The sequence below is a fragment of the Xyrauchen texanus genome, chromosome 17, assembly GCF_025860055.1.
Source record: "Xyrauchen texanus isolate HMW12.3.18 chromosome 17, RBS_HiC_50CHRs, whole genome shotgun sequence".
Lineage (NCBI taxonomy): Eukaryota > Metazoa > Chordata > Actinopteri > Cypriniformes > Catostomidae > Xyrauchen > Xyrauchen texanus.
In genome coordinates this window covers 23,202,231-23,215,000 of record NC_068292.1, presented here as the reverse complement: position 1 = coordinate 23,215,000, position 12,770 = coordinate 23,202,231, and the positions used below count along the sequence as shown (strand labels likewise).

The window sequence follows — 12,770 nt, the reverse complement described above, 5'->3', positions numbered from 1 at the left end:
CGAAATGCATACATGCAATGCAACATAAATCTGGGATGGTATGAGGGTAAATGATGAGAGAATTAAATTTTTGGGTGAACTATTCCTTTAAGGAAGATACTTTCATGCATAAGGTTGCTGTGAACTAACGAGAATTTGACCACTGCTTGAAATATGGAGCAACAGCGATGTGTGGGTGGTCAACTCTGAGTCAACAGGATGTTGGTTTGGTTTGCAAAAAAGCAAGTAGCTCAGCTGCACACAGAAGTACATGGTCAGGTTCTGATGCCACATAGTTAGTTGAAAGCAGTAATAAAGTTATACAAAAAAGTTCTGCTCCACATGCGGTGTGTAGCTCAAATGTTCTGCCTCTTACGCACAGACCTGCACCAGACCACCACTTATTGTCTTTTGTTCTTGCCTTCATCTCTCTTCCTCTCTTTCTCACCACTTGATTGCTCAGGAGGGGTCATTTCCTGTTCAATTCGGATCTTCTGTATTGCCTTCTTCTGTTACCTTCTATAACAGACATACACTGACACAGAAGCACATGTAGATACGACCATATTCTTTGTTGATAACTTGGCTATCTGGCTCTTAGTGATCCATGAACAGGCAGTAAAATAGATCAAAGGACCTCCCACTGGCTGTCTGTTTCTCTCCCTGTCTGGCACCTTAGTTTGCGTCTCTTTACTGGTCCTCTTGTCTCTTATGTTAACACCTTGTCTCTCTTTTGACAAGTTTTTGTCATGGGGGAGTTGAAGTTAGATGTTTTCAGCCTTTTGCAGAATTTCTCACATTAATCTGTGAAACGTCACTATAGGAAGTGAAGATCTTCTGGAATATCCTCTTGCATGGTGGGCCACAACATTCCCATCTTTATAGGTCTCTCCCTAAATTTGAGTGTATCAGGAGTGTTACATGACCTCTGACCTCCCCCAGCAGTTGGAACATCTGTAAGAACACACACATCCTGTTGGGCCCTGGTGAGCTGTTTGTGGTTCCTGTGAACATTTTACCTCCTAGGACACTTAGCCCTTTTGTCCAAAATATCTTTCTCTGAGCAAACCCACACATTGCCTACCCACTGCGAGAGAGTCACAAGCTGCTGCTCAAATCCTGCACTTGTGTTCCAGTCACTTAGGCATTTGGTAATGTGAGCTCACAGATATTTTCTTTAGTTGAGACTGCGAGTGATCTAGTTAAAATTTTGTTGGGTTCTTTAACCTACTTTGTGAACAATCTGTATGTTGTTGCTTGGGATGTACAAAACTTCAAACTTTCAGTGACCAATCATCTCAAGCATGTAGCTGATTGCAGGATCACCTGACCCCGATTGGGCACATTTCTTTACAGGGTGTTTGCTAGGTTTTGGAACCGGTCAGAACTGTTTTAGTTCCTTTTAACAGTTCCTGAACTTGCAATTTTCTGCCTATGTGAACGGAACACCCTAAAATACTCTTGACAGTGTTTGCTGCTCTGTAATTCAGCATCAATGCTGCCCCACTTCTGAATCTACTGAAGTGTCCAGTTTAATCTGATTTCTGAACGGATGACTCTTTTCAGTAAATCAAAAACACATCAGTCGGTTTTTAAATTCATGTCCCACTTGAAATGAAATAAGAACTGTTACTGTGTTTTGTAATGTTGTTTTTTAAGGAATAGTTCACACAAAAATGTAACTTCTCTCATCATTTACTCACCCTCATGCCGTACCAGATGTATATGACTTTCTTTCTTCAGCAGAACACAAAGGAATATTTTTAGAAGAATATTTCAGCTGTTTACTTCCTCACAATGCATGTGAATTGGTACGTGAAAATTGACATGTGAAAAGTTTTGAAGCTCTAAAAAGCACATAAATGCAGCATAAAAATAACCCATAAGACTCCAGTGGTTAAATCCATATCTACATAAGTGATGTGATAGTTCTGGGTGATAAACATATTCATATTTAAGTCCTTTTTTACTGAAAATTCTCCTCACTGCACAGTAGACCGGTGATATGAACTAAAAATGTGAATCGCCAAAAACAAAAGAAAAAGAATGTGAAAGTGTATATTGATAGCAAACACTTGAACATTGATCTGTTTCTCACCCACACCTATCATATCGCTTCTGAAGATATGGATTAAACCACTGGAGTTAGTTAGGTGCTGCTTTTGGAGCTTAAATATTTTGGTCCCAAATTGTATGGACCTACAGAGCTGAAATACTCCTCTAACAATCTTTGTTTGTGTTCTGCAGAAGAACGTCATACACATCTGGGATGGCATGAGTAAATTATAAAATTATTTTCATTTTTGGGTGAACTATCTCTTTAAGGCTTGAGACTTCTGTCAGTTAGTGCAGTTACTGGCTGGTTGTTTTATGACAGTTAGTAGTTAAAGATACACATGTTTTGAGTTTTGATGTAATCAGTTTGTATCTTTACAGTATAGTTAGAATCAGAATAGAATTAGAGCAGCATAAACATGCCTTTTACAGGAATTGTACTTCATTTCTGGTTTGTTATATCTGCTCTGTCAAAATCTGAATTGAGACTGCTGAGGGCAGTACATTAGAATTGCATTTCTTATTTTCAAATAATTCTTATTAAAATTACTTAAATAATTAAGCAACTGAAATTGTTAAAAGGAATTGGAATCAGAATCATTCAATTCTGGATGATCCCCATCCGTAGCATTTATGTATAGCCTCTGATATTGATATATAGTATTATATATCAGTGCATATAACACGTTTTTGCATTCTAAAATGGTTAGATCGAGCAGACAGTGGAATATAATAGAATGCTCCGTGGGGGTCTTGTGACATGTTTCTAAAAGTTGGATTATGGACTAGTATAATAGTTTAACATCTTGCGGTGTTAAAAATGCAACGCAACACAGCTGGAAAAGATGAGGATATTTACTGCACAAACTTTCTAACAGCTACAGCAAATTGGCATGTTTTTTTAAAGCACCACCACTTAAAACACCCAATTAAAAAAACAAATTTTTTTTTATTCTATATCACTAGTTGACTAATCAGTTGTTGTCTAGCAGTTTTCTTTGACAGTGAAGCATGAGGAAATTCAGCTTTGTTTATGTTGTTCCTTTGATTTATCATAATGGTCCCTTAAAAGAATGAAAAGGGGTAGATAAAAAGAGGTAGCTTTGTGCAAACTAGCAGTTAATATGTACTCTTTGAGATTGTAAAATGGAAAAAGTAACAATAAATGAGTTCTTATATTCTTTAGACATTATGGTTCATTTTCTGCTGCAAAAGAGGAATATAGGAATTGCTGTTTGAGGAAGCGGGCGATACTGTGTATGTATTTTAGCTGCAAGCTGCTGTAGTACTGGGAAAAGAGAGAAAGAGGGACCGTGGAAAAGAGTAGTGATCAACCGATATGGGGTTTTTAATGGCTGATGCCGATTTCCTGAGAGCAGGGTGACCGATAGGCTGATACAATGCTGAATCACACAATTTAATATAGTAAATAACATAAACATAAAATTGCTAAATAATGAATAATCTCTTATTTAGCACTATATTTACTCAATTTATCAGCCTTGACGATATATCCGTCGACCACTAGAAGAGACTTAAAATATATAGCTCACATATTTGTCTAGAAACCTGAGTAAATGCTAATCTTATGTCAGCTCAAAAATGCACTGACAGATTTCCACAATTTTATCCTTGTGCTTGATCCCTATTCATACTGTTTCACAGGGGTGTGTGCGTGCGTGCGTGTGTGTGTGTGTGTGTGTGTATGTTATGGTAAGAACTACAGTACAAGGGTTGTTGTTTTCTTTTTCATTTTACTAATATGTTGTTGTAACACCATTTCAATTGAACATGTCAAGTTTGCTTTCTTGATTTATTGTAGTACACACAAAACCTGCCTAGAACATTGGGGTTTTCTTTTCATGTTGTGAACTCGCCTAAGAGAATTAAAGATATCATGAGACCAATACGAAATCCCATGTAAAAGTGTAAGAGCTATTTTATGTTATTTTTCCTGCGTCTCTAACCTGGCATTTTTAACTTCTGTCATAAAACCAATGTGAGAATTGCTGTGTTCCCGAGATCCTTACATAGATCACACCAGGGTTAGCTGTCTGTCAGTGGGAACTGTCAGTACATAAAGAGCAGTGATCCAGACTTTCAGAACTTTTAACTTGAAAAAAGGCATGACTTGTTATGTCTCTAGGCCTTCACCTTATCATTTATGACTAAGATTTTGGGTTTCAGTCTGACGCATTGCCCTGCAGTGCAATTCAGCTCACTCCTCAACTCAAACCTGTTATTATGGTCCATGCAGAAAAACACAGTCTACAGCAAGTTTCTTTTTACTCACAGACAGAGCAGTGCAAACTGTTACGGCTCGAGAGGTCAGGCCATTAAAATATCATTTAAACACAATGTCTAGGGGTGAAAAACTAGCCTAAAATGTAATCCATGGACTGTTCACGGAACGTCTGATATGTTGCACACCAAAAACGGCAATTGTTTTCTCAAAATGCAAGCTCCAATCTGATTGGCTGCCATTACACAATTTCCTGGTGTCAGGGTACGCAGGTTTTTATCAAGATTTGTTTGTAGATTTCCATGCTGCAATAATAAGCACTCTAAAAAACTTGACTGCTAGGAGGCAATTTTATGTACACTAATTTAAAATTACATATTTGCAGGTGCATACTGTTTCTGTTAGCTGGAAATGGAATATTATATTAAATAATTTGCAGTTATTGTAGTTATATGAGTCTGTCTGCCTTTTATCCTCTGCCCCCATCTGCACATGGAGGTTACAGTGTGAATGGGATTTCAAAATGCTTTTGAGATCCATGGCCTCCATAGTGAAGTATAATTGATAAGCAGAGAGCACATTGTTACCAAAGTAACACAAATGTGTTCCAGAGGAGTTGCCATTGGTTACTGACCGCAGGAACAGTTCTATTCTTGGTGGCTGCTTCAAGAATGTTACCTACTCTGATCAAACTCCCAGTAGGCTGGAACATGTGGACCCTTTCACTGATTCAGTCTGGCAAAGACTGGCAATCTAGAGCATGCATGCCCATTTCCCATCCTGCCTGGTCATTACTCTCATTCCTTGGTTTGTCTGAGCTTGACCACTTCCACAGCAAACACACAGACATTCTTTAATATGCTGTACTCAAGTTTATTTTAGCGATGTGAAAAACTGCATATTTTCAAAATCGACTAATCGGTGGATCGCTGGAAGGACTAGTTGACTAATCGGCCTTAAGGAAGTACTGTATAATTAGTCTGATTTCTAGAGACTAGGTGTGTTTTTCAAAAGTTAAATGCTGCGCCGCTACAGAATCTGGGGTGTAGATTTGGCTTGAACATTGAGTGGGCTGCGACTTTAAAAAATGTAAACAAAATAGTTGACCTCACTAATCTACTAATTGGTTGTTGGATGACTAGTCGACCATTAAGACCCATCGCTATTTTGTTTTATACGTTTTAAATGCACCCTCTAATCTTGAATGAACCCCCTATGCATGCATGTTCTCATAATCAGACAATCAGTTTCAACTGCCTTACTTTTGTGTTGTCTCTAATCAGAGCAGTTTGCTGTCACATGATGTTTTTCCCCCGGGTGCTATATGGAGAGGGGTTCGTTTAGAAAGTACTTTTTTCATAATCCCCATTTCAATCCTTGTATATACTTACATACATAAAATGTATACCTGAGAGATGCTTGTTGCTAAACAATTCAGACTTTGTCCAATCAAGGTCTGTTTTTTTTTTTACATATGTGTATTTTAGTTTTTTGGCAGTAAATACATCCTTTTTTCCCTTACTTAATCATTTTAGCCCAGGGCTAATAAAAGGCTTGCTGTGATTGGTGGCTTTGCTGATATGTCATGTGATTGTCTGAACATGCTAATGTACGTTTACATGCACTTTCTAGGAATACTGATACACAAAAGCGTGTTTTCCAATGGAGTATGTGGTAAGCTTTCCAAGACACAGACACACACATATAGCCAAAGGCACGGAGGCTGGTCATATATTACAAACTTCCTGACCTGACTGGTTTACTGTACACTTCTTCCACTTTTGATTTGCAAGTGGTAGCAGAAGCCAGTTGGTTAACTTATAATTCTTCCTAATACCGTTACTCAGTGGAGACCCAACACACAGGAATTTCACCTTTGTCATCTAAAGTTTAGGCCATATCTTACAGTAATTTGTTGGGCGTATTATTAAAGCAAGTGTAGCTATATTATTAAAGTATGAGGCGACATGCTTTTACAAGTCTCAGATTGAATAATGCAGATTAAAGGGTGTGTTATGTTGTTCATTATTTTATTAAGTGTTTTAATAGTCTTTAATTATGTTCCCTTTTGCTTTTAGCAAATTTTTATTTGAGTCAGTTTTTAAAGGAATAGTTCACCCAAAAATTTACATTAATTAAAAAATAATTTACCCACCATTACATTTCAAAACCTGCATAACTATCTTTCTTCTGTGTAACACATGAGATATTTATAGCAGAATGTCCAAGCTGATTTTTCGTTACAATTAAATTTGAGTCGAGCAAGATTTTCAGTGAAGAACGAATGAAATTTCAGTCTGTTCCTCACACAAACTATTGTGTGGCTTCAGAATTCTTGGAATACAGTGCACAAGTATGGACTGATTTTGTGATGCTTTTATGGTACTTTTTTATTAATTACATTTTTTTTATTAAATTAAATTTCATTGAATGGAAGAAAGCAGCTCAGACATCCTGCTTAATTTCTCCTTTGATGCTCCATTGAAGATAATAAGTTGTACAGATTTGGAACAACATGAGGGTGAGTAAATGATGACAGAATTTTCATTTTTGAGTAAACTATCCTTTTCAAATTTACGGAACACTAAAACTAGTCTCAAAGTTTTGTTAAATATGAGCCAGGTCAGAAGAGATGAACTAGTCCAAGTGTTGCAGCAGTGCAGTCTATGAATACCTTTTACTGCATTCCACACATGCATGCGAGCAGCTCTTTTTACACAAAATTATGTTTCTGTAGGGAGTTGAAAATGTAGGTCATTAGATTTACATTGAAGCCTGGCTCTGCATCTCTCTTCATTGTTAACTCACTTCCTGTCCATCTTATCTGAGGTGCTTAGGAGTGGGCAGGACTCAAGGTAAAACACCTTCATATTGACCTAATAAGAATCATCAGCCTCTATGCCTAGGGTTACACTCCCAACAGCACTAGGTGACGGGATGGGTGTCTGGATCTGTGTTTGGTCTTTTTCATCACCATTTCTCCTCTTTTCTTACTGTGGTGTGGCTCTACCTTTTAATTCAGCTGATATAATTTGTTGTCATACTGTTATAATTAAAAAGTAGGGATGGGAATTTAGCAATTGTAATTCAGAGTTCGATTGAACTCGATTGAGCCTATTTAAAGTTATATTTAAATGTAAATCATAAATTAAAAGAAATGCATATTTCCTTCAAGTGTTTCTTATTTAAGTATGCATTGCTTAAGTGTTTTAAGTAGGGCCCCAATATTTTTTTCCCAAATACTTGTTTCATTTATTATTATTATTCCAGAATTCCATGTTTTAAAGTTTAAATTAATTTCATCTTAAAAATGATTTTTTTTTAAAACTTTTAACAAGTAAAAAATATAACAATTACTTTTCAACATACCATTTGCATTTTTAACAATCTTTTTTCCGTACAACAGCACACTTGCTTGTGGTATATTGCTTAATAATAATAATTATTATTATTATTATTTCAGTGACATTTTACATTTTACAATACAGTTATAATATATTTCTGTTGCAATTTCTTCAATTTCAGGCATCAAGCTTTTATATTGAATCATGCTTTTGTTGACGTGAGCTTTTATTTTGACATTTACTTTGAATGAAGCTTCAATTCTACAGATAAACTGTTTGCTACATGGCCCAGTGTGATCATAAAAGTGCAAATGCTGTAATTTAATAATATAAATATATAGTCTACATGTGCTGCACACTTCATAATGTATTAATGCTATGCTTTATCAACTCTCATCATACAGTTCTTTCTCGATTTCAATGATTCTCAATGTCTGAATTTCCAACGGTCGACTTCACACAGTCATTTAAAGCATGCAGCTCATGTAGACTAAGATTGCAGCCTTTTGCGATTTAATAATCACACTAGGACCTACACCGATCAGCCACAACTTTAAAATCACCAGCCTCATATTGTGTAGGTCCCACTCATGCCACCAAAACGGTATCAACCTGCATCTCAGAATAGCATTCTGAGATATTATTCTTCTCACCACAATTGTATAGAGCAGTTATCTGAGTTAATGTAGACTTTATCAGTTCGAACCAGTCTGGCCATTCTCTGTTGACCTCTCTCATCAACAAGGCGTTTCCATCTGTAGAACTGCCACTCACTGGATGTTTTTTGTTTTTGGCACCTGTGGCGGTTGGGGCGTGGTTGAACGTTCGTCCGGAGAGAGAGAGAGAAAGTGGTAAGGGGCTCAAGTGCTTACTGTAATCAGAAACAGGTGTTAGACATTATAGCACTCAGTTGTGTGCACCTTTACCACTTTCTCTTCAGACGAATGCTCAACCACGCCCCTGCCGCCACACCACCATTCTGAGTAAATTCTAAAGACTGTTGTTGGTGAAAATCTCAGGAGATCAGCAGTTACAGAAATACTCAAACCAGCCCATCTGGCACCAACAATCATGCCATACAATTATCTAATCAGCCAATTAGTGGCAGCAGTGTGCAGTGCATAAAATCATGCAAATATGGGTCAGTAGCTTCAGTTAATGTTCACTTCAACCAACAAAATGGGGGAATAAATTATCTCAGTGATTTGGACCATGGCATAATTGTTGGTGCCAGATGGGGCTGGTTTAAGTATTTCTGTAACTGCTGATCTTCTGGGATTTTCACGCACAACAGTCTATAGAATTTACACTGAATAGTGCCAAAAACAAAAAACATCCAGTGAGCGGCAGACAAAATCTACGGTAACTCCAATAACCACTCTGTACAATTGTGGTGAGAAGAATATCATCTCCGAATGCTATTCTGAGATGCGGGTTGGCACTGATTTGGCATCACGAGGGGGACCGACACAATATTAGGCAGGTGGTTTTAATGATCTAAAAATCATGATTTTAGTTTGATTAATTGGGCATTTTAGTGTAAAAGGAGTAACGGAGCACATGCTCAAATAAGTGTTTGAGCTGAGCATTCGAAAGCAGTCGTGTGTCAGTCAGACAGCGTGCTGGGACCAAATTAAGTTGGTACTCTGTACTACTGGTACTGGGCAAACACTGGTATTGTGACATCTTTTTGATTTTAGTACCAACTTGATACCGAAGTACTGGTACTTTTTAAAACACTAGTGTATATGTTCCATTAAAGCTAGGGTGTGTAATCCAGGGAGGCTAGCAGTTAGCAAGCTAGCTTTGAAAGCATAGAGCCCACCCTCGCTTCAGAGGTGTCTCCAAAGCCACGCCTCCTCTATCATACACAAACACACACACACACACACACACACACACACACACACACACACACACACACACACACACACAGACCAGATTCTAAGTGCCAGGAGGAGAGACTTGTTGGTGGAATCGATCGCAATGGTTTCATATTACCTCATATCTCATTCACAGGTTAGACATTACAATAAAAATGTAATTCTCGCTCTGCAAATCGTCAAGAAAGCCGCACTGATGACGTGTGATTGTCTGCGCGAACAAGTTGTGCGGTGGTATGCAAATATAGATTGACAGACAGGAAGGACATCCTATCATTACATTCGGACCAAATGCAATGATTGGTCGATCATTTTTTAGTCCTGTCCCTTCAAAAGAAGAGATATATATATATATATATAAATTAGACCACTTATATTATTGATTGCTATCAGGATGTGAAGAGACTTTCAACCAGTATAACAAAAACAAATTCTGGAGCTTTAATTCTTGAAGATTGCTGTAACTCTCAACCAGTGAGACCAACAATCAACAATTGAAAAACATTTTGTCTGTTCATTGCCTTGGTATAATTTGGAAAGTCCAGTCTTTCTATATTCATTTACCATTACTGTAAACTAATAATTTGGTTCCAGTATTTAATTTAAAAATTTTGTTTTACTGGTTTTAAACAAGAGCCGGTTCTCTGTTCCCAACCCTAATAAAGCATGTCTTTGTGTATGTCATAGTCTGTTATCTTTTTCACTTGGTGTGGGTTCTTGGGTTCACGGTGAGGGATCTTTTATTTTTTATTATTATTATTCTTGAAAGCTTGCTTTATGAATCAAAAAATCTTGAAATTGAACATAGTTTATATTTAGTTCTTGTTTAAATGAATAATTCACCCCAAAATAAAAATACTGTCATCATTTACTCACCCTCATGTTGTTACAATCCTATATGACTTTCTTCCATGAACAAAAAAAGGTGATGTTAGGCTGAAATATAGCCTTGTTCACCATTCACTTGCATAGCAACATTCTTTTATATACACTGAATGTGAATTGTTGTGGCTGGCAGAGTAAATTATTACAGAATTTTCATTTTCGGGTGAACTATCCATTTAAGGCTTCATTTTAAAATGAATACCCCTTGTTTGTTTGTTTTCAATGTATTATCTGTAATTTAATCAATGATCTTTTTGCAATAATCATGTGTGTGTTTATACATCCTGCTGTTATTGTCTCTTTGTCATTATTGTCTGCATTAATAGATTTCTTATGGTCATTGTCTAGCTGTGTCTATTTCATATGTGTGCGTGTATATGCTTTTTATATTCTGTTTTGCATACTCTCCCTCTTTCTTTATCCCTCCCCCTTCCCTTTTCTGCTCCGTGAGTGTGCGTGTATTTGTGCTGGCCAGACGTGCCTGTGCCCTAGAGCCAAGGAGCATGATGCAACCGTGTTGTTTAGGCTCAAATATTCCCTCCCACCAGATGTTTCAAAAAGGCATTTCAGCACATAGTAACAGGGAAAAAGCTATAGGAAAACTGAATCAATGCACCTTTGCTGCATGCACCATCCCCTGTGTCCTTGGAGTGTTTTCTCCCAGTGCACTCTGTGATTTGTAGTTCAGCGAAGTCTTGTTCACAGTAACCCCAAATTCAGGTCATTCGAATGAATGTTTCACAAGCCTTGCCTCTAGATATATTTCTGCCACATTGGTTTGGCAATTATTGCATGCTTTGGCTGGATGTGTAAGCATATATGCCTTGTTAGAGACATTACTGCGCAGATAACCTTGAAGATACACTGAGTGACCTGCATTTTGTTTTTTGTTTTGCAAGTGCGTTAGCCTATGGTAGTGTATTGATGTGGTTTAGTGTGGATGAGTCTTTAAGGGTTAGTTCACCCAAACAATGAAATTCTGGCATAATATACTCAACTTCATGTAATTTTAAATCTGGTATGACTTGCATTGATCCGTGGAACACAAAGGAAAAATTTGGAAGAATGTTGGTGTTATTCAAAATAAACACTACGTTTATTTAGTTAATTCTCTTTATTTAGTCCACAGGTAGGTTTCACGTAACCACCATCACCGTTCTTCTCACTTCACTACAAACGGCACGGCATGCAGTATTCAATAGTGTATAAGCACCTTGTGCCGAGGTGAACAGTGTAGAGGAGAAATAAGATGTTAACAGTTGGCACTGCGCTTTCCCTTAAAATCAATGTGAATGGTGACTGAGACTTCCAATCTGCATAACATCTACTTTTGTGTTCCACAGTAGAAAGTCAAATTATGACAGAATTTTCTTTTTTGGGGTGAACCATCCCTTTAAGGTGTCAATGCAGGTCAGAGGTGAAGATGATGTGAAGATCAGGGGATGTCAGAAGAACGAAGAGGGAAAGAGTAATGTACTGTAACCCCCCTTCCCCCAACTTGCTTGCTCTTAAGTTACCATGGATGGGAGCATTGAGGGCAGACTCCTCATCTGCTTTTTCCCTCCATCCTTCCATCCATCCATAGATGCAATCATCCATTCCTCTCTTTCTCTACCCCACATCATAAATGCGTGTGTGAGAGAGAGAGAGAGAGAGAGAGAGAGAGCGAGAGAGAGAGAGAGAGAGATAGATAGATATGCCTTGGCTGCTTGTGCATGCATGCACACTCTCATAAATGCATAAATGACTGATGCTGCAAGAAGAGCGCTAAAAAGAAAGGGAGGGAGGGAAGCAGTAAGAGTGCAAGGGAGATGGAAGCATCATTGAGAGAGAGAGAGAGAGAGAGAGAGAGAAAGAGAGAGAGCACTAAACCAGACAGGCTGGAGAGGAGAATAAAGGACAGTCGACTGCATCACTCCTCACACACAGACGGAGGTGGAGAGAGGAGAATGAGAGACTGTGGGGAAAGGAGAGGAAAACAAAAGGAGACCACTGTGCCATTCATCAGAAGTGAGGGAGGAAGATTGTGCTGCTAAACAAAAGAGGAAGGAGAGCCAATGTGACTTTGTGATTTTAAATTCAGGAGAAGAAATGGATAAAAGAAAGAGTCTGTTTTTTTCTCTCAGGGAGGGGACTGAGCAAGAGAGCGAGTGAGGGAGACAGAGGAGTAGGTGGATTGTCTGGCACCGTTTAAATTTTAACGCGATTAAGATTTGAACGTGCTGGAAATTGTTTGCCTAAAGTGTGACTACGAATCGACTCAGCCCATCTCAATTTTTTTAATCCAAGGAAACATTTCTCTTAATTTCTGCAACAACAGACGTGACTCAAACTGCACAGAGAGGGGGGAAAGACTAAAAAAACCTCTTTAAACTCTTACAA

The 12,770-nt window shown here is 37.9% G+C and overlaps 1 protein-coding gene across 5 annotated transcripts in view; it reads left to right on the top strand.

The window, feature by feature from the left end:
* Positions 1–12,770, top strand: part of LOC127657761 (SHC-transforming protein 1-like) — a 47,028-nt gene that overhangs the window by 6,697 nt on the left and 27,561 nt on the right. For 2 of the 5 annotated variants that reach the window (XM_052146646.1, XM_052146642.1), the window contains exons 2-3: positions 5,909–5,950; positions 7,114–7,131. The exons of 1 other annotated variant lie outside the window; for it this stretch is intronic. In XM_052146646.1, coding sequence (XP_052002606.1) covers positions 5,939–5,950; positions 7,114–7,131 — 30 coding nt within the window. In that variant the 5' untranslated portion in view covers positions 5,909–5,938. Of the gene's footprint in view, positions 1–5,908; positions 5,951–7,013; positions 7,132–12,770 lie in introns of those variants that run through there. 2 more of the 5 variants (XM_052146645.1, XM_052146643.1) reach the window with 2 other exon arrangements.